Below are 25,228 nucleotides of genomic sequence, written 5' to 3'. Positions count from 1 at the left end.
CGGCCGCCGGGTCACATGGAGGGTGATGGGGCGGGGAGAGCGGGGCCTCCATGATGCGGAAGAGGGAAGGAGCCTTCGCAGTGTGCGTTGGGTGGGGATCCGCGGTGGGGGATGGGGAGTGGGGGAGGCCTCGCCGTGGGAGAGGCTGGGGGGAGGGGTGCTCCGCGATGAGAGAACTCAGGAGAAATCTCCACGGTATGGGGTGGGAGCGGGGGGCTCCGCAGTGGAGGAAGGGTCGGGGGAGAAACCGGGGCTCAGCAGAGAGTCCACCGACAGAGTCTAGATTTCATCTCCTCAGAGCACGACCAAAGCACCCTAACTGTAAAGCGTGACTAAACCTCCGCAACGCTGTTCCAGACAAGAACAAAAATAAAAACAGGCCAATATGAGGTGGGTTTATGCTTCAGCAGACACCGGGAAAAACTACTGCGGGCCCCGCCGCCCAGCGCCTGGGCACCTCCAGACCGGGACCGGGAGCCCTTCTCAGGAAAGTCGCCGCGTAGCCCGCTGTGCTCCAACCAAAGCCCTGAAAACACGACATTTAAGGGGTCGGGGCCTTGGAGGAAGGAGCGAAGGCCCCCTCCTCCACCCCGGCCGGAAGTACGCTTCTCTCCCGAAGGCGCCCCTCTGCCGCGCACGCGCACTCAGTTACTAAGCAACGTCGGTGCCGAAGCACTCCAGCCAGAGCCCAGCAACAGCCGAGCCGCCGCGTTCTCCACCAATCAGCGCCGGCCTCGCCTCACACGCCTCACCAATCAGCGCCGGCGCCGCAAGGAAGTTTCCAGAGCTTTCGAGGAAGGTCCCCTTAACTCGAATTCATCCGCCCGATAATTTTCCTACCTTTTCCGAAAGGAGGAGAAGGATCACCTGGAAGAGAGGTGAGCTGACTTGTTAGGATCCTTTGCTCGGCTCTAAGCAATTTAGGGCTCAGTCGAAGGGCCTAACTGCGTCGCGGGAGGTGGGGGCCGAGCGAACTACTTTCAGCGGCGCACGGACACGGCGCCTACGTAAGAGTGATAAGTGACGCAACAGACGTTGCATAAATTTCGGCCCTGCCGAACCGGAGCGTTCAGAGGCGACTGGCATCGGTGGGACCTGCTGTGTCGGGGTGGAGGTGACTCGGCGTCGTTGAATTCGTAGCATTTTCGGATTCGCTCACAGGTACTGGCCCACGGCCTACGAGTGCCGGGAGAATTGGAGAGGAGGGCGTCCGTGAGGGTGAGCGGGCGGGGGCTCGGAGGACGCGGGGAGGGGGGGGGGAGGGGAGGCGAGGTGACGCGGCGCCGGCCTTTCCGGAAGAGCGGGCCTTGTTTACGGGTTGGGAGCGGGGCGGTTGGTGCGCGAGCCCGCAGAGGCCAACGGATACTTAACCGATGGAGATTCCATCCTGTCTTTTCGTGGCGGGGAAGGTGGAAGAGAGGTAGTCGGCTGGGGCTTCTGGAAAGGTTTTAATTTGAATCCCGACGTGCAGAAGGTATCGCACCGTACTTGCATCTAACCGGGATTTTTATTTTAATGCCGCCATGATACTAGGTTTGGGGGAAATTGGGGCGGGGGCATTTTAACGAAATATCGGTAGCAGTTAAGGGAGAGAGAACTGGATGTTAATCTCAGAAAGCACTTTTGATTCTGCCATCCCGTTTGCGTTGCCTTTTTGACTAAGGAATTTTGTGTTCAGTGATTAACTTAACGGTTAGTCTAGTAATTGGGGGAGGTTTGTGAGAGTCATTAACGTAGTTAAGAATAATAAACTGTTCGTTGTAAAGAATTGATTATCTATGAAAGCAGTAAAAAATCCTGAGGTGAAACACTAACGTTTTACTTTGTAGGTCAAAATGCAGATCTTCGTGAAGACCCTAACCGGCAAGACCATCACCCTGGAGGTGGAGCCCAGTGACACCATCGAGAACGTGAAGGCCAAGATCCAGGATAAGGAAGGCATCCCCCCAGACCAGCAGAGGCTGATCTTTGCAGGCAAACAGCTGGAAGATGGCCGCACTCTCTCTGATTACAACATCCAGAAAGAGTCGACCCTGCACCTGGTCCTCCGTCTGAGGGGTGGTATGCAGATCTTCGTGAAGACCCTGACCGGCAAGACCATCACCCTGGAGGTGGAGCCCAGTGACACCATCGAGAACGTGAAGGCTAAGATCCAGGATAAGGAAGGCATCCCCCCTGACCAGCAGAGGCTCATCTTTGCAGGCAAACAGCTGGAAGATGGCCGCACTCTCTCTGATTACAACATCCAGAAAGAGTCGACCCTGCACCTGGTCCTTCGTCTGAGGGGTGGCTGTTAATTATTCAGTCTTGCATTCATAATGCCCAATAATGGCATCACCCTGCATTCTAGCTATTTGCCCCAATTTAAGATAGTTTCAGTAGTAGCTGAACTTGTTCAAAATGTTAATAAAGGTTTTGTTGCATGGTAGCATATTTGGTGTCTGTTGTCCTGAAATTATGTAGTGATGGTGGGGACTCCTAACTGGTTACAGTGGTGTTCAAAGAAGGCATTTAACTTGAGGTTGTCAGTATGACCAAAGTTAAGTCACTTGACCTCGATAAACATTGGGTGTGCCAAGGTGTAGGGACTTTTGTCCTTTGTTCAAGATCATTTACGAGTTAGGATTCTGGTGTCATTAAAACAATTTTAAAGTGTAAGAATTTAAAACTATTGAATATGGAGGCATATTGAGAGAAAGCAAACTTGCCTGTGTGCCTCCACCTCAGATGGTGGTCCAGGCTGCTCAGTTGTGCTTTCAATATCATTATTTGTTGACTATCCTTGTGCTTTTTTTTTTCTAGTGCATACATTTAAGTGCTCAGCCTTAGATAATGATATAGAATCCTAATTCTGCTTTATGTGAACTGAGCCAAGAACCAAGTGGAGCCCTAGTCAACAAAGGTGGAGAGACAAATTGCTTGCAAGAATTCCTGAGTTAAAAGGGTATACTAGGGCTTCCCTGGTGGCTCAGTGGTTGAGAATCTGCCTGCTAATGCAGAGGACACGGGTTTGAGCCCTGGTCTGGGAAGATCCCACATGCCACGGAGCATCTGGGCCCGTGAGCCACAACTACTAAGCCTGCGCGTCTGGAGCCTGTGCTCCACAACAAGAGAGGCCACGATAGGCCCGCGCACCGCGATGAAGAGTGGCCTCCGCTTGCCACAACTAAAAGCCCTCGCACGGAAACGATGACCCAGCACAGCAAAAACTCCTACCCCCAACATCTTCTAAAAAAACAAAGGGTATACTAACCTAAGGCAACTTGCTGACTTGGGTGTGTTAGGCAGCAAATTAAGGTGGTTCCTAACATAATTGGTCCCTAATGACTAACAGCTTTGCCTCACTGTAAGGATAAGATTGCTCCAGTAAAAGAGATTCTCTAATTCAGGTCGTGGTAAGAATCTTGTCTAAGCCCTACACAAGCAGTTTTTGTGCTGCCATACCAATAAACAACTAGGCAGTATGTTTCCAATACTGATACAAAACCGAGGGAGTAAGAATCTTTCTGGGCACAAGGTACTCTTTTTTAATTTATTTTTTTTACAATACTTTTAAGTTCTCAACCTTTTCCCCCATCACAGTCGACTCGCTGTAATGTAACTTCGGTGGTCGTTCTCAACTTGGTACAAAACAGTGGTGAGGGGAGGGACGTGCAAGTAAGGGGGAGGAGTTGGAAGCCCTCCTGGTTATCTCAGTTTTGCACTATGCTAGGGAAATAGCTCTTCTGGTACTAAAGCTGGTGTAACCACAAGAGCAATGTTAGGGGTAAGAATCACTCAGAGGTGTGTTATAAAAATGTAGAAAGCCGAGCATGTCTAGAAATACACCTTTGATAACTCCAGGTGTACCTGAGAAGTGCTTGGCGCGTAGTTTTAGGAACTCTGCCCTCGCAGTAGCTTTTCTTAAACTTCTGTCCTAGAAATACTAAATTGGAATACTTACCTGGTTTTCTTGGTTAAGTTAGACACGAGGTAGCTCTTAATTTTAGACTGTTAATGCTTCAACTGCTTGGAGTGGTAAAAACTTGGGCCAGAAAGGGGGGAAACTGATTATATTAAACCTTTTTTTTTTTTAAATTTTTTGCGGTATGTGGGCCTCTCACTGTTGTGGCCTCTCCCGTCGCGGAGCACAGGCTCCGGACGCGCAGGCTCAGCGGCCATGGCCCACGGGCCCAACCGCTCTGCGGCATGTGGGATCCTCCCGGACCGGGGCACGAACCCGCGTCCCCTGCTTCGGATGGGGCTTCCCTGGTGGCGCACTGGTTGAGAGTCCGCCTGCCGATGCAGGGGACGCAGGTTCGTGTCCCGGTCCGGGAGGATTCCACATGCTGCAGAGCGGCTGGGCCCGTGGGCCATGGCCGCTGAGCCTGCGCGTCCGGAGCCTGTGCTCCGCGACGGGAGAGGCCACAACAGTGAGAGGCCCGCGTACCGCAACAACAACAACAACAAAAAGTGGTAATGAAACATCAAACCTTTAAAAAGCCTTCCTTAGACTTAAGGAACACATTATATTCACTGTCAGATTGGAAGGTTATATCCTTCCCAGTCCCAGTGTTTTGACTTGCTCAAGGCCTGGTTTTTGTTCCAGGCAAACCAAGGACTGGAATCCAAGTGTCAACTCTGACATAGCTCAGAAAATTCATGAAGTTTTATTAGGTTTCTTGCCCCTCAAACTGCTGCTTGCAGGATGGGTGTTTTGCTGAATATTTAATAATTTAGGCCTTTTGCAGTAAAGCTGGGTTTTGAGGATTAAAAGTTCTTTCCTACACGTTACACTTAATAAACCTGAAAAATCATTTCACCTGAGTAAGTAAAGACTAGTGCTGATTTGGGCGATAGGACTCGCACAATTGTGTTGGCCTTTCTCCCAAATCACTGACTTGACAGGCTCGCAGGTCTGCAGTCCTGTGAATCCCTTGAGTAAGGTTTCAGCTGTTGCCCTAATTCTCTCAGGATCTCTTCCTATCTGTAGGGATCCCTTAAGGTATTCATGGATCTCAGCAAACTCACTCTACACACCTGAAATCTGTGGATCTCAGGAAACTCACTCTACACACCTGAAATCTGTGGATCTCAGGAAACTCACTCTACACACCTGAAGTCTGAGCAAGGAAAACTCTCTCTAAATGTGTCGGTCTTCAACAACCTGTGCTATCAGTTGGTTTTGGAAGTCGGTTTTTCACTCTTGGCCTCAAACCTTGCTCTACGCTGAATTAAACAGGCCAGTTGTGGTTTGTGGTTCCAGCTGACTCCTGTTGACTGAGGGGTCAGCAATGCAGTGGGGAAATGTGATTAGGAGTGAAACTTTGGGATGACCTAGAAAGGGATGGGAGAGTTCATAAAGATTTGTTCACGTATCTCAAGCCAAGAGAGTTCTCAGTCCTATCACCTACTCATCTCAACGTTCCTTGTCCAGTTAGCTTCTCATCCAACTGTCAGGAATATAGTTCTCAAGTCCAGTGTTGGTCCAAATGTTAAAGAGCCCATGGGAAGGAAGATACATGTATATTCCATTACAGCCCATGGTGCAAATACTTCACCTGCCCTTCCTTTAAGGGAATGTCTCCCTGGACCTCTCCACCCCTTATAAAACCTCAGAAACAATAACACAGAGGGATGCTTAGGGGACCTTTGTGACTTGTTAGGCTGGTGTCCAAAGTGTATGTGGGTCAGTCTTGCAAATTATTTTAAACTTAATCTTGGACCTGTGCTATCTCAGGAAAGCAGATTCCCTGTGTTGACCAGAACTGCTTGTACCGTACATCATTACGTGCCCTGAGATGCCAGAGTTTGCACAACAAGCTGCCACTCAACCACCCCCACTTGTAATCTTCACTGTTTCCCTTTTACTTAGGAATTGGATAAAAGAAGAGTTTCTGTTAATATATTTCTTGTTCCCTTTCCTGAAAGAATGCTCACACGTGTGTGCAAAGATGTGTTAAAAGAATACTTGCTTGGTATACCGAAAGCAGTGGTCCCAGGGGCTGGTCTGTGGCCTGCTGCCACTCCAAGATAAGTTTTTGCCAGTTCTCAGTGAAATGAAAAATATGAAAACGGCACAGTGGATTTTACATAAAATTAGGTCTATTCAATTTAAAAGATCATATGCCCTCAGTGTAAAAATGTCTAATGTAATGGTTCAGAGTGTTGCTCTGGAGACAGGACTACTTGAGTTCATACGTGGCTGCACCACTTACTGGCTTGTAACCTTGGGCAACTCATTTATCCTGTCAGTACATCAGATTCCTTACCTATAAAAATGGGGTAGTTATACCTATCAGAGTAGTTATGAGGATCACATGTGAAGTACTTAAAACAATGGAAAAACTTGCCTAGTGCCGACAACGCTACTGTAATGACAAAATTGGGAACAAGCTAATCGCTCATCAAAGGGGAGTGGTTAAATGATGATAATGCAGTAGTTCAACAGAATGAAGGAGATAGGAACTCATGGAACACCATTCAAGACAGTGAAAAATGCTAGAGCAAAAGGTGTGCGCGTGTGCACAAGCACGCAGATGAGTGGGCCCCTGTGTGTGGCTTCAGGAGAGGAAAGGGGGGATTGTGAAGGGAGATGTATTTCAGCTTCTTTATCGCCACCCCCAGGCTTTCAAGAGGACTGAAGTCACTGACAACACAGCAGCAGCAGTGTTCACAACAAGCGGGCCCCCGTCCAAGGGCCAGTCATTCCGCCCTGAAGTCAGGCCGCACTCCCAAACTGCAGAGTAGACTTATTTTGCACCAGTCTCTGTTTCATTTTCCATGGAAACTACATCTCACGAGACTTTCCGAACCTCAACAAGCTTCATTTTTAAAAAAATTTTTTTAATTTATTTTTATTTTTGGCTGCGTTAGGTCTTCATTGCTGTGCGCGGGCTTTCTCTAGTTGTGTTGGGCGGGGGCTACTCTTCGTTGCGGTGCGCGGGCTTCTCATTACGGTGGCTTCTCTTGTTGTGGAGCACGGGCTCTAGGCGCGTGGGCTTCAGTAGTTGGGGCGCACGGGCTTAATTACTCTGCAGCATGTGGGATCTTCCCGGACCGGGGCTCGAACCGGTGTCCCCTGCATTGGCAGGTGGATTCTTAACCACCGCGCCACCCGGGAAGTCCATCACAAGCTTCATTTTAGATACACTCTGCTCATTCCTCAAATAATCCAAAGGGGCAAGTCATGGCTCTCTTTCAATCAGGCCCAGCCAACACCAAGTGGAAGCTTTAAGATAAATGTTGATTTTTGGGAAAGGATCTTGCACTTAGTGCAACGATACTAACTGGGAAATAAGTTTTGAGATTTTCCTTTTTTTTTTTTTTTGCGGTACGCGGGCCTCTCACTGCCGGGGCCCCTCCCACTGCGGAGCACAGGCTCCGGATGCGCAGGCTCAGCAGCCATGGCCCACGGGCCCAGCCGCTCCGCGGCATGCGGGATCCTCCCGGACCGGAGCACGAACCCGCGTCCCCTGCATCGGCAGGCGGACTCTCAACCACTGCGCCACCAGGGAAGCCCGAGATTTTCCTTCTTTCATACTTTCTTGATCCCATCACCATCCTTATCTCCCCCTCTTTTTCGTGGCCATCAGAAGCTGAGTGTCACTCTCCAGCTAGTAGGTCTGCCAACGCCTATAATTTACTCTAGCACCTACTCCTCTAACCATGTTAACACCAGCATTCCTCTTAAGGAACACCTTTACCTTCACAAGTTTCTGATATCAGTGTTTCCCTCTGTCCTCCAAACATTACAACCACTGTGAAAGGATGCTGTGGTCACAGGAGCTCAGGAAGTTGTCTGTTACTTCCCCCTTGGAGACCATCTTGAAGACTCCAAGAAGTTCTGCCTTAAAGGAACCGGTTTAATGTGGTTCAACCCAGTGTGTTCCAATTTCACTTTTTTTTTTTCCACTTAACTTTTCAATCGGGTAACATCCCTCACACTTTGAGAAACCTTGTTAGAGCCATGACCCCTCCCATCTCCCTACCCAGCACTGCTGATTTTGCTTGGTTTCCTGGCCTCTGCAGGGCAGAAGCATTGCTGGCCTCAGGGAATGTCACAAACTGGGTCTGGATATTCTACTACTAAAACAGAGCAACACAGGGGCTTCCCTGGTGGCACAGTGGTTAAGAATCTGCCTGCCAATGCAGGGGACACGGGTTCGAGCCCTGGTCCAGGAAGATCCCACATGCCGCAGAGCTCCTAAGCCTGTGTGCCACAACTACTGAGCCTGCACTCTGGAGCCCGCGAGCCACAACTACTGAGCCCATGTGCCACAACTACTGAAGCCTGTGCACCTAGAGCCCGTGCTTGGCAACAAGAGAAGCCACTGCAATGAGAAGCCCTCGCACCACAACGAAGAGTAGCCCCGCTCTCTGCAACTAGAGAAAGCCCACGCGCAGCAACAAAGACCCAACGCCGCCAAAAATAAATAAATAATAAATAAATAAATAAATAAAATTTTAAAAAAATAGAGCAACACAAATACAAAAGAGAACAATATAAAGGAAAACATTTTTCCAACTCACAGGGAAATGGATAAGACTTCAGGTTAAATGTTTCTTCTGTAAGTTGTTCTTAGTCAGCTGGTATCTGCTGTGGCTTGTCTTCATCAGCTGTTAACAGACAAAACAGTAGTAAAGTTTGGACATGTGATTTTTTAAAAAGTTACCTGATTTTTTTTAAATACAAAAGTGATACAAGCTCTTTTTTTTTTTTTCCAAGCTCTTGATAAAACACATCCAATGACATATAGGAGTATCCAGTAAAAAGTGAAAAATCCCCTCTTACCTCTCTCACACACCCCCGAGCAAACCATTGAAAGAGACTATTTTTCCATCCATTTATTCATTGAACAAATATTTATCGTCTACTGTGTTTCTAGCATTGGAAATGTAGCAATGAACAAAACTGACCAAGTCTGCCCTCATGGAAGTTACATTAAAGAGGAGACAGACAAATATGCAAATACATCATATTTTAGATAATGGAAATTATTATCAATATTTAGATAATAATAATAATAAAGCAGAATAAAGGGCATGGGGTGATCAGGGAAAGCCCCACAGTTAATATGACATTTGAGTAAAGGTCTGGAGGAAATGAGGGACTTGCCTCATGATATCTGGGGGAAGGGTGTTCCAGGCAAAGGGAACATCATGTGCAAAGGTCCTACGGCAGAAGAAAGCTTAAATTCAAGATCAATATGACGGCCTGTATAGCAGGAACTTAGCAAGGAGAAAAGTGGAATGAAATTATATCAGGGGTGATGGGAACATTACTTATTGGTTCATAAGGACACTGTAAGGATACACGTTGTAGGTATCCTTCTGGATTTCTATGCCACTACAGACACATTTGTGTAAATATATACATGTCCCAATGTATATATTTACTTCAGTCTTGCTAATGTCTGCATAATAATTCATAGTAGGTACACCATGTTTTCCTTAAAATAATTTTATTGCTAAACAAGGACCCGGGAATTCACTGGCGGTTCAGTGGTTAGGACTCCACGCTTCCACTGCAGGGGGCAAAGGTTCGACCCCTGGTCAGGGAACAAAGACCCCACATGGCGGCATGGCCAAAAAAACACAAAAAAACAACAAGGACCTACTGTATAGCACAAGGAACTATATTCTATGTCTTATAATAACCTATAATGAAAAAGAATCTGAAAAAGAACATATATATTCTGAATCATTTTGCTGTACACCTGAAGCTAACACAACATTGTAAATTAACTATACTTCAATTTCTATGTCTTATAACAACTTATAATGAAAAAGAATCTGAAAAAGAACATATATATTCTGAATCATTTTGCTGTACACCTGAAGCTAACAACATTGTAAATTAACTATACTTCAATTTTTAAAATGGTTTAAAAAAGCACTATTAAAAAATCATTTTAGGGCTTCCCTGGTGGCGCAGTGGTTGAGAGTCCGCCTGCCGATGCAAGGGACACGTGTTCATGCCCCGGTCCGGGAAGATCCCACATGCCGCGGAGTGGCTGGGCCCGTGAGCCATGCCTGTGCTCCACAACGGGAGAGGCCACAAAAATGAGAGGCCCATTTACCAAAAAAAAAAAAAAAAAAAAAAAAAATTATTGCTTTCCTAATTATGAATGTAATACATACTCAATGTAATTAACTTGAGAAATACAGAAAAAGAAAGCACCCATTAAACCTACAATCCAAATATACTCAATTTAGCATATGTCCTATTTTCTCAGTATTTTTTACTTAAATAACAGTGAGTGTGATCCAGTTGTCAAGACTCAATCAATGGATGTGTGTGTGTGTGTGTGTGTGTGTGTGTGTGTGTGTGTGTGTGTGTATAGAATAAAACTTGAAAGTCCTTTTTCAGTGTCCCTCCTCGGAATCTCTCTCCACACTTATCTTTCTCTGTGTCACTTGGTAAAGGTTTGGTGTATTTACCACCAGGTTGTTCTAGTGTGTTTACATATGTATGTATTATATAAAAACATACTTTAAAAATTATACATAAAAGGAATTGTACAGAACATACTCATGTAGCTTGAAGCCAGCACATACAGATCTCCCTGCTTCTTTCTGAATTGCTACAATATATTTCACAGTACAGATAGACCATATTTTACCCATCTCTTTACTGATGGATATTTGTGGGTTTTTTTCGCTATTAAAACAACCCTGCAGGGACTTCCCTGGCGGTCCAGTGGTTAGGACTCCAGGCTTCCACTGAAACGGGCACGGGTTCAATCCCTGGTCAGGAACTAAGATCCCACAAGCTATGTGGTGGGTGGCCAAAAAAATAAATAAATAAAACACTGCTCCAATGAATATCCTTGAGAACGTCTCATCTCAGACGTGCAAATATTTCTTCAGGATATAGCTAGAAGTGGAATGGTATCCAAGAATATGGCACTGAAATCTGTGATTACTACAAAGTTGCCCTTCAAAAAGACAGTACAGGGGGCTTCCCTGGTGGCGCAGTGGTTGAGAATCTGCCTGCTAATGCAGGGGACACGGTTTCGAGCCCTGGTCTGGGAAGATCCCACATGCCGCGGAGCAACTAGGCCCGTGAGCCACAACTACTGAGCCTGTGCGTCTGGAGTCTGTGCTACGCAACAAGAGAGGCCACGATAGTGAGAGTCCTGTGCACTGCGATGAAGAGTGGCCCCCGCTCAACGCAGCTAGAGAAAGCCCTCGCACAGAAACGAAGACCAAACACAGCCAAAAATAAATAAATAAAATTTTAAAAATAAAATGCTTTATTAAAAAAAAAAAGACGGTACCACATGCAACGAAATATTATTCAGCCTTGAAAAGGATGGAAATTCTGACACATGCGATGTAGATGAATCTCGGTGAAATAAACCAAAAAGGACAAGTACTCTATGATTCCACCCATACGAGGTCCTTAGAGTAATCAAACTCATAGAGACAGAAAGTAGAATGGTGGCTGTCAGGGTCTGAGGAAAGGGGATGGGGAGTTAGTGTTTAATGGGTGTAGAGTTTCAGTTTGGGATGATGAAAAAGCTCTGGAGATGATAATGGTGATGGCGCATAACAATGTGAATGTACTTGATGCCACTGAATCTTATATTTAAAAAGGGTTAAAACGGTAAATTTTGTTATGTATTTTTTAACACAATAAAAAAGAGAACTATACCAATATGAATTCCCACCAATACTGCATAAGAGTACCTAGTTCTCCAGACCCTCATATATATATATTTTGGGGACTACACTGCCCAACTTGCAGGATCTTAGTTCCCAGACCAGGGATCAAACCTGCGCCTCCTGCAGTGGAAGCATGGAGTCCTAACCACTGGACCACCAGGGAATCCCATATATATATATATATATATATATATATATATATATATATGCGGCGAGCCGCCTCCGACCAGCAGAATAACGAGTCGCCACACGCAAGATTCTTCTCGTATCACACTTTATTGGAGCACAGCTTGGTTAAAGAAAAGATGGAAGGAAGACACCGCAATCCTATAGCAGTCTGCTTATATAGGGATTAAGAACATGTGTCGCTCTGTGATTGGCTTTCGCCGATGGTGCGACTTGTGAGCCAGCATCGGATAGGTCGCTACTTTAAAACCTCATTAGTATACTTAGCGCAAGCGCAGTGGCCACAGGAAGGATGATTCAGCTTACTTCAGCTTCCTGCTGCGTGGCAGTTAGCTGACCGCGCCCTACATATATATGTTTTAACATCTTTATTGGAGTATAAATTGCTTTACAATGGTGCGTTAGCTTCTGCTGTATAACAAAGTGAATCAGCTATACGTATACATATATCCCCATATCCTCTCCCTCTTGCATCTCCCTTCCACCCTCCCTATCCTACCCGTCTAGGTGGTCACAAAGCACCAAGCTGATCTCCCTGTGCTATGTGGCTGTTTCCCACTAGCTATCTATTTTATGTTTGGTAGTATATATAAGTCCATGCCACTCTCTCACTTCGTCCCAGGTTGCCCTTTGCCCTCCCCGTGTCCTCAAGCCCATTCTCTACATCTGCGTCTTTATTCCTCTCCTGCCCCTAGGTTTTTCACAACAATTTTTTAAATTTGTTTCGATTCCACATATATGTGTTAGCATACAGTATTTGTATTTCTTTTTCTGACTTACTTCACTCTGTATGACAGACTCTAGGTCCATCCACTTCACTACAAATAACTCAATTTCATTTCTTTTTATGGCTGAGTAATATTCCATTGTATATTGAAGATGTGCAACATCTTCTTTATACATTCATCTGTTGGTGGACACTTAGGTTGCTTCCATGTCCTGGCTATTGTAAATAGAGCTGCAATGAACATTGTGGTACGTGACTCTTTTTGAATTATGGTTTTCTCAGGGTGTATGCCCAGTAGTGGGACTGCTGGGTCGTATGGTAGTTCTATTTTTAGTGTTTTAAGGAACCTCCAGACTGTTCATAGTGGCTGTATCAATTTACATTCCCACCAACAGTGCAAGAGGGTTCCCTTTTCTCCACACCTCTGCAGCATTTATTGTTTGTAGATTTTCTGATGATGGCCATTCTTACCTGTGTGAGGTGATACCTCATTGTAGTTTTGATTTGCATTTCTCTAATGATTAGTGACGTTGAGCATTCTTTCATACGTCTGTTGGCAATCTGTATGTCTTCTTTGGAGAAATGTCCATTTAGGTCTTCTGCCCATTTTTGGATTGGGTTGTTTGTTTTTTTGATATTGAGCTGCATGAGCTGCTTGTAAAGTTTGGAGATTAATCCTTTGTCAGTTGCTTCATTGGCGAATATTTTCTCCTATTCTGAGGGTTGTCTTTTTGTCTTTTTATGTTTTGCTTTGCTGTGCAAAAGCTTTTAAGTTTCATTTGGTCCCATTTGTTTATTTTTGCTTTTATTTCCATTTCTCTAGGAGGTGGGTCAAAAAGGATCTTGCTGTGACTGATGTCATAGAGTGTTCTGCTTATGTTTTCCTCTAAGAGTTTTATAGTGTCTGGCCTTACATTTAGGTCTTTAATCCATTTTTTTTGCGGTACGCGGGCCTCTCACTGTTGTGGCCTCTCCCGTTGCGGAGCACAGGCTCCGGACGCACAGGCTCAGCAGCCATGGCTCATGGGCCCAGCCGCTCCGCGGCATGTGGGATCTTCCCGAACCGGGGCACAAGCCCGTGTCCTCTGCATCGGCAGGCGGACTCTCAACCACTGCACCACCAGGGAAGCCCTTTAATCCATTTTGAGTTTATTTTTGTGTATGGTGTTAGGGAATGTTCTAATTTCATTCTTTTACATGTAGCTGTCCAGTTTTCCCAGCACCACTTATTGAAGAGGCTGTCTTTTCTCCATTGTATATTCTTGCCTCCTTTATCAAAGATAAGGTGACCATATCCAATATATATTAATAATCACTTTAATTTTGGATAATTTGAAGGGCAAAAATGACACTTTTAATTTGCATGTCCCTGATTAAACTTGTGAGATTAAACACTTTTTGCATTTTTTGACATTAATTTGTATTGCAAATTACCTGTTCACATCTTTGCCCGTTCTTATTATTAATTTGTAGGACCGCCTTATACATTCTAAAAAGTAATCATTTTTCTGTTATAACTGTCATAAACAGTGTCTTTCAGAAGGTTATTTCACTTTTTGTTTATGGTGTCTTTGTAAAAACCGAAGTTTTGGATTTCAAAAGGACTCTGCCAATCCTTTTCTTTATGATTTCTGGGCCAAAGAAGTGAGGGAGCCGTTCTGAAAATTGAGGGCCTTCCCTCCATCCCTCAAGGCCAGTGTTTGAGAGGCATGGACCACACGCTGAAGGAGTAGAGGGGCTGGGCCAGCAGGGCCACCTGGCCCCAGAACTCAGGCTGCTGCACGAAGCAGCAGCAAGTTCACATCCATCCGCGCAGGAGGCTCTGGAGCGGGAGAAGGCCAAAGGGAGGCCCGGCTCTGCTCAGCTTGCCTTTCTTCAGACTTCTAGTTTTCAGAACTGCTCTGCTCGCCCTGAGTCAGAGCGGAAAATACTGACCGCTCCAGCAAAGGGGATGCTTCAGCATTTGGGAGAGAAAAGGGCCTTTGGGGCTTACCCAAAGAAGGCCTTACTCCCCAGGGAGAATGCTCTCCCCTTCCATAATCCTCAGCCTTCCCACCCTGCTATATATGGGTTAGCTGGCAGCCCCAACACCTCCTGCTTTGCCCTGGCTTCTGAGAATCGGCACCCCGGCCCCTCCCACTCCTGTGAAAGCTGTTTTTCTGAGCATCAGGCCTGAGCGTAATCACCTTTAGAAGCTCAAGCGGCCTGCTCTCTTTTTGCAGCCAATACTAAGTTCAGATGCTCTGACGGCCTTTTAGATGATGCTACTCCTGCCCCGAGCTTTTCCTGGAGGCTCCTGTTCCCACACCAGCCAGGACCTCGGGAGGGACCAAGGCCCCGAGCCACGCAGGGGCATGAGCAGGGAGCTGAGACAAACAGAGACCTCCAGAGGTGAGAAGACAGAGGCTGAAGGGGTGCAGCGGGGGCTGGAAGAGTATGCACGTTGCATCCTCTGCACTCCTCTGGCACCCCCACCCCCACCCCGACGCTGAAACCTCTGCGACCTCCTCTCCTCTTTTCTGTAAAACCACAAGAAGGCAGGTGGAGACTGCTCAGCCCTAGTAAAGTGCTGGTGGTTTCCTCTAAGAGGCTGCTCCCCTGCAGACTCACGTCATCCACCTAAAATAATTCACTCATCTCACTTCCTGCTTTGCCGTCCCCACTTGTATTTCAGGCCAGAGCAGTGCAGCACGGCTCCAACCTCTGGCCACGAGGTTCAGGTGAGCGGGGCACAAAATGGGTCTCCTCACATGGAAATTTATAGTGAAATACGAGGCCCATGCCTAAAGACATACCCCAAAGTATATACACCATCTGTGCAGGCTCTCTGGGGTGACCCAGGAACACAGAACGTAAGGGGCAGAAGGTGGAGACACAAACTTTCTGTGGGGCATGGTTTGGTCTCACCCAGAAATCAGCAAATATCACCACTTCCATCTGAACAGATGGGGCCGAACAGCTCTGTGTGAATATGGGCCTAAACATCTCCTGGGGATACGAGTTCTGGGCCTTACTCCAAAGCCTCACGTGTGTAGAAATAAAATTTGTCTTTCTGGGAGGGGAGGGAGAGGGACGGACTGGGAGTTTGGGGTTAGTAGATGCAAACTATTACATTTAGAATGGATAAACAACAAGGTCCTACTGTATAGCACAGGGAACTCTGTCTAATTTCCTGGGATAAACCAGAATGGAAAAGAATATTTAAAATAATGTCTATATGTGTATAACTGAGTCACTTCGCTGTACAGCAAACATTAGCACAACATTGTAAATCAACTATACTTCAATTAAAAAAATAAAAAAGGAAAAAAAAATTGGTCCTTCTTACCCTGTGCAAAGTGCTGAGGCCGCCCAGACAAACATGCCCAGTCATCAAGTGGAACAGGCCTGTAACATCCCCATATTTACCAGGGATGATAAATACCAAGCTAGGTCGGGGTCAGGAGCCCTGAGGGCTGCTCCCCAAGACAGGGGAGGGTGTGAACGTCTCCTGGGGTGCTGGGGGGGGACGCGCTGTTCTGAATTGGGACGATGAAATGGAGGAGTGAGTCTGCTCCTGCCTCTCCCCCACCATTGCGCTGGAACACGCAGTACCTGCTGCCACCCCTCCAGTGACTCTCATCTCTGCTCCAGGCCTCTGGAGCCAAATCAGGGCGGCCCAGACCTCCTGTGTTTGGGAGACGCTGAGAAAAACAGGCTGGGACTGACTGATTTCGGCAATTGCCTACTCATCCCCCCTCCAAACAACCAGGCCTAACGGATGACATCGTAGGGGTGAGTCCCTCTGGAGAGCACAGTGTGAAAACAGGCCTGGAGGGGTTGTTCTGTGGGTCGAGGGGTGGCTGGCTGTGTTTCTCTGGAGCCTCCCTCTGGGGTTTATCTACTCCCCATGCGCTGAGCTTGTTGGGGCCTGCGGACAGAACAGAATATACCCAGAGGATATAGTATGGCAACCTCCTCTGCTCTCAATACGGCACTTCTGATACTTCTGGTCACCAAATGTGAGGTTGGTTTTTTTTTCCCCAACACTAACCAATTCAGCAACACCAGCTGGGTGTCCTACAATTTAACTAAATTCTGACACTATCTACTTGGAAACAGGTCAGATCCCACAGGTTAAGGACATCACCACTTTCAAGAGAAAAGCTACACACTGCATTATCTTTAGAATAAGAATTTTAAATTAGATTAATAAACAAGTTAAAAGATATAAGGAAGCTATTGGAACTACAAAACAAGAAAACATCAAAAAGAACCAATAAGAGAGACTAGGTTGAATATGTAATAGTTGGACTAAAAAATAATATTTAAACATTCTCTTGAATGGATGAATTAGACAGCTGAAGAATGAATTAGTGAACTGGAAGAACAGAAATTCCCCAAAAGGAAAAAAGAAAGAACAAAGGAACAGAAAGTATAAAACAGAAGCTAAGAGATATGGAGGATAAAAGTAGAAGTGGTAACATTTAGAAAATAGGAGTCCTGGAAGAAGGAGATAAAAATGGAGGGGAGGAAAGGCAAAATAAATAAAAGCAAAAATAAACAAATGGGACCTAATCAAACTTATACGCTTTTGCACAGCAAAGGAAACCATCAACAAAATGAAATGACAACCTATGGAAGGGGAGAAAATATCTGCAAATGATGCTATCAACAAGAGTTTAACTTCCAAAATATACAAACAGCTCATATAGCTCAATAAAAATCAAAAAATCGGCAGAAGACCTAAATAGACATTTCTCCACAGAATATATACAGGTGCCCAAGAAGCACATGAAAAGATGTGCTAACTAATAACATCACTAATTGGGACTTCCCTGGTGGTGCAGTGGTTAAGAATCCACCTGCCAGTGCAGGAAACATGGGTTCAAGCCCTGGTCTGGGAAGATCCCACATGCGGTGGAGCAACTAAGCCCGTGCACCACAACTACTGAGCCTGCGCTCTAGAGCCTGTGAGCCACAACTACTGAGCCCACGAGCCACAACTATTGAAGCCCGTGAGCCTAGAGCCCGTGCTCCACAACAAAGAGAAGTCACCGCAATGAGAAGCCCGTGCACCACAACGAAGAGTAGGCCCTGCTCGCCGCAACTAGAGAAAGCCCGTGTGCAGCAACGAGGAGCCAACACAGCCAAAAATAAGTAAAAATTTTAAAAAACATCACTAATGGGTTTCCCTGGTGGCGCAGTGGTTGAGAGTCCGCCTGCCGATGCAGGGGACACGGGTTCGTGCCCTGGTCCGGGAAGATCCCATGTGCCGCAGAGCGGCTGGGCCTGTGAGCCGTGGCCGCTAAGCCTGCGCGTCCGTAGCCTGTGCTCCGCAACGGGAGAGGCCACAACAGTGAGAGGCCCACGTACCGCAAAAAAAAAAAAAAAAAAACACAAAAACAAAACAAAACAAAAAATCACTACTTAGAGAAATGCAAATCAAAACTACCATGAGGTATCACCTCACACCGGTCAGAAGGGCCATCATCAGAAAATCTACAAATAAAAAATGCTGAAGAGGGTGGAGGACAGGATGGAGGTTCCTTAAAAAACTGAAAATAGAGTTACCATTTGATTCAGCAATCCCACTTCTGGGCACATATCTAAAAGAGACAAAAATTCTAATTAGAACTGAGATCCTGCGAGCCACACAGCACAGCCAAAAAAAAAAAAAGGAAAAAAGGAAAATATATATAGCTAAGAGCAAAGAAAAAGGGGAAATACTTTCATAAAACCAACCATTGAAGTCAGAATTAAAATAACTTTTGCACACATGAGTTCAGAGCTGATAGAGCCTTGGCACTTCTGCAGGTTTGAGGTACAGAAGTGAATTCAGAGCCCCAGCCTCTGGCATGAGCCCTTTATTGGGCAGGATCAGCTCTCTGGGTTGGAGGTTAATTGATGCCCCCTACTTCAGCCTCTGGAAAGCCCCTTTCCTCTCCTTCCTTCTCTGACATTCTCCCTGAGTTTCTCAGGCTCGGGCAGATTTGTGCACCAGCTGTCATGTGGTAACTGGCTTATTTACAAGAGATGCTGGGAACCCCTTTAGCCTTGGGGTACCCAGGGCCCTGGGAGCTGCTGGGGTGGGGGAGGGAGGAGAGGGTCTGATCCCTGCATATACCCTCCCTTGGAAACACACCTCTTCCTCTTCCCTAGTCACCTAGCAAAACCTGAAGCCTGGAAGAGTCCTGCACCTGCCTTCGGGGGAGGGTATCACACACCTCAGCTGACTGGCTTCATTTTAAATTCATGACGACAAAACTCGGAAGGGGTTTGAGCACTGCCCTGCAGTTCTCCATTTCTCTAAGAGGTGATAGGCTCTATTTCTTCAACCTTCCCACACCCTTACTCCCAGATGGTGACCTTGACCTCACGTTTCTTTGAGAAAACACCGGCCATCAGACCTTCCCACCCTTGGCCTGAAACCTGTCCACACTTGGGCCACCTGACTCCTTTTCTCGCTCCATGAACAGAGATGAAAACCTCCACTTGGGCCATCCTCTCACCTTCTTGAGGTCTCTGTTCTTGCCGGTACCCTCCCCCCTGCACTGACCACTGGACATGCATCAGCATACAAACAGAATCTGTCATTTCATGGACAGTTGATCTTTAAACGAACAATCCCCACCCACCTTGACCTCACGTCTCCTTAGTTACTGTGCCACCTCCCTGCTTCCCTGTATAATGAAACACCTCCAAAGGGTGGTCTGCACATTTTCCCAACTTCAACTTCTTCACCTTCTGTGGGCAGAGGGGGTGGGGATGACTTCAGATTGTCTTGAAAAAAGAAATAAAACATCACAACCATGGTTTAAAAATGGCTTCCTCCCCAAGCCCCTCTAAAGTGATCATAGAAGATTAAAAAAAAAAAAAAAGTAAATCCACAGGGACAAAGAGAGTGGGAGGGGAGACCAGGCAGAGGCACGGCCAGCAGTGTTTGCGCCATGGACGGTGGATGGCCACTCGTAACTCAGTAGAGAAGCTGAGACCTAGTGCCCTGGGAACCCAAGCACAGAGGAGACCCTGCTGACTGGGGGGAATGAAGTGGACACCTGTCAGCTAAACTGTGGGAACTGTGACATCACCCATGGAGGATGCTCAGTGAAGCCCCATCCACACAGCTGGCTTTTTGGTGCCAGACATTCGAGGAAAGCCTCTTCCATGAAAGGCAGAGATCCCCCCAAAACAAACAGAAAAAGTGGAACTGGGACCAAAGGAGACCACGCAGAGACACAAAGGAGACTCTGAGGCATAAGCTTTCCTGTTCTCGCTCCAACTCACTGGACCCAAGTGCTGCTTTCAGGCTGTGCTGGCCTGGACACTCAGCCTTCCTGGCCAACAACCTTTGTCTTCTGAGATGGGTTTTTAACATTGAGGCAGCCCCCTGGGGCACCCTGGGGCTCTGAGGGAGGGTCTAACAGTCAACTCTAACTCACTCTCCACAACTTACATGATAAAGTCTAAATGTGAGTGGCATTTCTGAAACGTCCTAAACCCTTGTTCTGCACTCCTGTCCCTGGTTCTTGAGTCAACTTGTCCTTCCCTCTGCTGTGGTCTGAAAGTCTCTGTGCCCCCCAAAACTCACAGGTTGAAATCCTATTGCCCAGGATGACAGTATTAGGAGGTAGGGCTTTGGGAAGTGCTTAGTACAGGAGGATGGAGTCCTCATGAATGACATTAGTGCCCTTATAAAGGAGACCCAGAGGGATGTTGCCCTTGCATCCGGTGAGGACACAGGGAGAAGGCCCTGGCTACCATCCTGGTCCTTACCGTAGGTGACCATGCTGGGGCCTTGACTTGAACTCCCAGCTTCCAGAACTAAGAGGAATAAATGTCTGTTGTTTATAAGCTACCTAGTCTGTGATAGCAGCCTGAATGGACTAAGGCACCTTCAAAACATCCTTCCTTTCCAGGCCTGCACTAGCCCCAGGCAGGGACAACAAATTTTCCTCAAAGTCTAGGGGTCTGGGAGGTGGTCAGACACTGCCAAGGGGAACTGCAGCAAAAGCAAGATATGTGGGACCTTAAAGGAAGCCAGGCATGACACGTACTGTGTGACTGCACTCACATGACATTGTGGAGACCGCAGATGTAGAGGACAGAAATCATCAGTGGTTACCAGAGCATGGCGGTGGGGGAGGGGCGGGCAAAGGGGCAACAGAGCACATTTTGGGGTGATGACAATGTTCTGTATCTTGACCACTGTGGTGGTCATATGCTTATATGCTTGTGTGTATATATATATATATATATATATATATATATTTTTTTTTTTTTTGCGGTAGAGGTGGGCCCCTCACTGTTGTGGCCTCTCCCGTTGCGGAGCACAGGCTCCGGATGCGCAGGCTCAGCGGCCATGGCTCACGGGCCCAGCCGCTCCGCGGCATGTGGGATCTTCCCGGACCGGGGCACGAACCCGTGTCCCCAGCATCGGCAGGCGGACTCTCAACCATTGCGCCACCAGGGAAGCCCATGCTTGTATATTTTTGTCAAAATTCTCTGACCTGCTGGCTTTAAAGGGGTGTAAATTCTTAAAAATTACAAAGCACATTAAAGTTTTAAAGGGTGTAAGTTATACTACAATAACCCTGACTTTTTAAAAAAAAGAGATGGGAACGCAAAAGGAGACGGGACCGCCTGCTCCCAGTCCCACCGCCATCACCTGCGAACTGAGCTGTAATCAAGAGCGAGCCAGTTAACTTCACCCCTCAGACTCCGTTTCCGCTTCTCAAAAATCGAGACGCCCACAGATCTCCCTCTCAGCGTGGAGGTGGGTCGTAAAAAACAGAAAGCCTCCGAGGCGCCGGCTCGAGCGCGCGCCTCCAGCTTTGCCCACGCCCAGAAAGCCCGAGGCAGGTGCCTCCCTACCCGCTGGGTGCGCCCCGCGGGCGCGCACCCGCTCCCCTGGACGGAGGCGGGGGCCACAGCCCGGACGCCCGCACTCCCGCGCTGTGACAGGGGAGGGGAGGGGGGCGTCAGCGGCGAGGCTCTGCCGCGCTCCTACCGCGTCCTTACCTGGGAGGCCCAGCAGGATCGCGGTCACCTGGCTCCCGCGGCTCGTCGGGAAAAGGGGCGGGGCCTCACCTGGGCGGGTAATTGAGGGGACGCGAAGGGAGGGGCTCCCTCGGGAAACTGGGTGTGCGAGCGACGCTGAGGCGCGGAGAGGAGGAGTCCTGGGTGTGGTCGTGGCTGAGGCGCGGAGGGGAGGAGTCGCGGGTGTGGGCGTGGCTGAGGCGTGGAGGCGGGCCCTTTGCGTCACCTGCTTGGTCTCCTGATTGGCATTCACCCCTCGGTGCTCGACCGCGGTTCTTTGGCTCGACCTCGGACGCCTTCCGGCTCCTCCTTTGTCTCGGTCAGGCTACCTGATGCTTCGTTGGTCCAGGCTGACTCAGCCTGCGTCTGGTCTTTCTCCTGTCGCTGTCGCTGGTTCTGGCCTGCCTATCTGGCCTCAGGCTGTGCCCCTCTAATCGGGCTTGACTCTGTCCCTTTGACCAGAGCTTCCTCTCTCTGTCCCGTCTGTATCTCGCCTCCGCCTCCCCACACCCCCTTTCTCTATTCTTGTCTCCCAGACGACAGAATATCCTTCTCTCCCGGTCTTTTCAGTAGTAAAATCAGACATCTATTAGCCAATAGCGGGGGCTGTTTATGACGGGCCCAGATCCAGCCCGAGGTCGGGGAAATTCCCCAGAGGCTATGCGCTTGGGACTGGGTCCCCGGATTTAGCCCTCGGCCTGGTTGTGGTTATTCTGAGTCCCGGGAGAGAGGCCCCACATCTGGGCCTGGCTGAGCAGTGGCCTGCGGGGCGCTGAGGCCGTGTGGGAAGGGGCAGCTCGCTTTCCCTGAGAGCCAGAAGCCTCCCAGGCCAGGAGGGCCCCACCCACAGCAGCAGGACTTCGGTCCCGTTCTCCTGCAGGAGGCACCCTTGGCCTCCGTGGCCCTCTGAGGGCCAGGGCCACCTCAGCCAGTATTTTCCTCTCCCATTACGATTCTGCTCAACTCCAGTCCCTGTCTCCCTTGTTCCAGGAAGACTGTCCAGCCTCCTAAACTGGCTTATTTCTATTTCTTCTCTGTCAGTCTCAGACACAAAGCTGCTCAGAGAGGCTGCATCTGGCCAGTAAACAGGCCCAGCCCAGGCTCTGGACCAAGTTTTGGGAGAAGCAAAGGTGCAGGCTTGTGCACCCCGCTTCCCCCCCCAAGTCCCACCCTCCCTTCCCTCCGAGGCCAGAGCAATTCCCTCCTTCCCACTCTGGACCCCTCTCTCCCACCTCTCTTTAGAATTTACATTAATTATGCACAGGCTTTAGACATCTCTTGCACAGTTGAGTTGGGTTTTTTTGTTTGCTTGTTTAACTCTGCAAGAGATGCCATATTTGTTTTTCTAAAGGCAGTGGTAAAAAATTCAAATAGTCCAAATGATGCACATCATAAAGGAAGTTGCCTTCCCACCCTCCACCCTTAGTTCCCCACTCCAGAGGATATCTCGGATGCGCTTTTTTCTTTCCTTCTTTCTTTTCTGTTTTTGGCTGCGTGGCATGCGGGATCTTAGTTCCAGACCAGGGATGGAACCCATGCCCTCTGCAGTGGAAGCACGGAGTCTTAACCACTGGACCACCAGGGAAGTCCCCTGCTGCACCTTTCTTGAACCTCTCACTTGTTTTTGTTAAAATCGACTCTGAAAATCAATTCAAGTGAAAAAACATTCCTTTACAAAAAGTTACTAAGTGCAAAGTGAAACACATGGAAAGATTGAGCCTAAAGACTGCTTGGGGGAGATTTTCCTTGCACGGAGACTGGACTGGTTGAAGCTTTTTGAAACATGAGTCCAGTGGCCTTGGAATTGAGGAAGCTGTGTTCCTCTGCTTGATTCATTTCCCACTAAAAACAGGCATTCTTCTCTGCTCAGAGAACCTTTTTTTTCTTTTTTAAGATAACATTTACGTATAGTTCTCTAATTTAAAGCGTACAATTCAATGGTCTTTGGCATATTTACAACAATCATCACAATCAAACTTAGAACATTTTTCATCACCCCCAGAAGAAGCCCTGTACCTTTCAGCTCCCCATTACCCCCCAAGTCCTGTTGCCCTAGGCAACCACTAATCTACTTTCTGTCTCTGTAGAGTCCCCTATTCTGAACATTTCACATAAATGAAATCATGCAATATAAATCCTTTGTGACTGGCATCTTTCACTTAGCCTAATTTTTTCAAGGTTCATCCCTGTTGTAGCATGTATCATTATTCCATTCCTTTTTACGGCTGAATAATATTCTATTGTATGGATAGAATTTTATTTATCCATTCATCAGCTGATGGACATTTGGGTTGTTTCCACTTGGCTATTATAAATAATGCTCTTGTGAACATTTGTGTACAGGTGTTCGTGTGGACTTAAGTTTCCATTTCTTTTGAGTACTTACCTAGGAGTGGAATTGCTGGGTCATATGGTAACTCTATGTTTAATTTTTTTGAGGAACAACCAGACTGTTTTCCAAAGTGGCTGCACCATATAATCCGCCAGCAGTGTATGAGGGTTCCAACTTCTCCATATCCTCACCAACACTTATTATTATCTGTCTTTTTTAAAAAATTTATTTTAGCCAAGTATAGTTGATTTACAATGTAGTGTATTATCTGTCTTTTAAATTATAGCTTCCTAGTGGGTGTCAAGTGGTATCTCATTGTGGTTTTTGATTTGCATCTTCCCGATGACTGATAATCTGAGAACTTTTTATAAACTTGATTTGCAATTAGAGTTGTCTGCCAACTGTCATTGTCACCTGATGTGGTGATGCCTCTGAAGGACTTGAGGGTCTCCACTTACTCTTTAATTTTTCCCCAACAGCACAGTAATGTCCTCTGCATTATGATCATAATTCAAAGCCTTCCTGAGCACCAACTGGGGGCTGGACGCTGTGCTGGGTGATGAGATACAGCAAAAAAAAAAAAAAAAACAAGATCTCACCTCTTGGAGAGCTTGGTGGGTAAATGTGTGGCTCTGGATTTGAATCCTTGCTTTGTCACCTCGCAGCCACGTGGCCTTGGACAGGGTATCTACTCTTGCCCAGCCTCAGTTTCCTCATCTGTGAAATAAGGTTGCTCTGAGAGTTGCACGTAAAGCACTTAGCACAGCGTCTGGCACACAGTGACTGCTCACAAGGCATCTGTTATTGTTAAAGATGAAGCCAGGACTTCCCTGGTGGCGCAGTGGTTAAGAACCCGCCTGCCAATGCAGGGGACACGGGTTCGAGCCCTGGTCTGGGAAGATCCCAAATGCTGTGGAGCAGCTAAGCCTGTGCGCCACAACTACTGAGCCTGTGCTCTAGAGCCTGCGAGCCACAACTACTGAAGCCCGCGCACCTAGAAGCCCATGCTCCGCAACAAGAGAAGCCACCACAATGAGAAGCCCACGTGCAGCAACGAAGACCCAATGCAGCCAAAAATAAATAAATAAATAAATTTATAAAAAAAAAAGATGAAGCCAGATGATAAAGTAAATGTTAACAATACTGGACAATGAGTTATGATCAGAGAAATGCAAAGTGTCATGGAACACAGAGTGGGGTCTAGGAAAGGCTACCCAGAGGAAGTGATGTTTAAACAGAGAGGCAGGAATTGGCTAGAGCAAGGCAGTGTGTGTGTGTGTGTGTGTGTGTGTGTGTGTGTGTGTGTGTGTGTGTGT

The 25,228-nt window shown here is 47.4% G+C and overlaps 1 protein-coding gene and 1 long non-coding RNA gene across 3 annotated transcripts in view; one reads left to right on the top strand and one right to left on the bottom strand.

Annotated features, from left to right (window-relative positions):
- The first annotated feature begins 1,032 nt into the window (after positions 1 to 1,032).
- On the top strand, positions 1,033 to 2,433 carry UBB (ubiquitin B). Its single transcript, XM_027131123.1, has 2 exons — positions 1,033 to 1,161; positions 1,830 to 2,433. Exon 2 carries the CDS (start codon positions 1,836 to 1,838, stop codon positions 2,295 to 2,297), a length of 462 nt encoding a protein of 153 aa, XP_026986924.1. The 5' UTR covers positions 1,033 to 1,161; positions 1,830 to 1,835; the 3' UTR covers positions 2,298 to 2,433.
- A 2,020-nt stretch (positions 2,434 to 4,453) lies between these two features.
- Positions 4,454 to 25,228, bottom strand: part of LOC113633110 (uncharacterized) — a 21,989-nt gene continuing 1,214 nt past the window's right edge. Inside the window, exons 3-6 of one of the 2 annotated variants that reach the window (XR_003438064.1) lie at positions 24,512 to 24,629; positions 8,512 to 8,598; positions 5,096 to 5,316; positions 4,454 to 5,019 (exon numbers count right to left, since the gene is read on the bottom strand). This is a non-coding gene — a long non-coding RNA (uncharacterized LOC113633110). Of the gene's footprint in view, positions 5,020 to 5,095; positions 5,317 to 8,511; positions 8,599 to 21,562; positions 22,629 to 24,511; positions 24,630 to 25,228 lie in introns of those variants that run through there. The other variant, XR_003438065.1, reaches the window with a different exon arrangement.

The sequence above is a fragment of the Aethalodelphis obliquidens genome, unplaced genomic scaffold (assembly GCF_003676395.1).
Source record: "Aethalodelphis obliquidens isolate GAN/ISIS:26980383/991018 unplaced genomic scaffold, ASM367639v1 scaffold38, whole genome shotgun sequence".
NCBI lineage: Eukaryota > Metazoa > Chordata > Mammalia > Artiodactyla > Delphinidae > Aethalodelphis > Aethalodelphis obliquidens.
The sequence above is the reverse complement of the archived record's forward strand: the minus strand, read 5'-3'. Positions and strand labels throughout refer to the sequence as shown.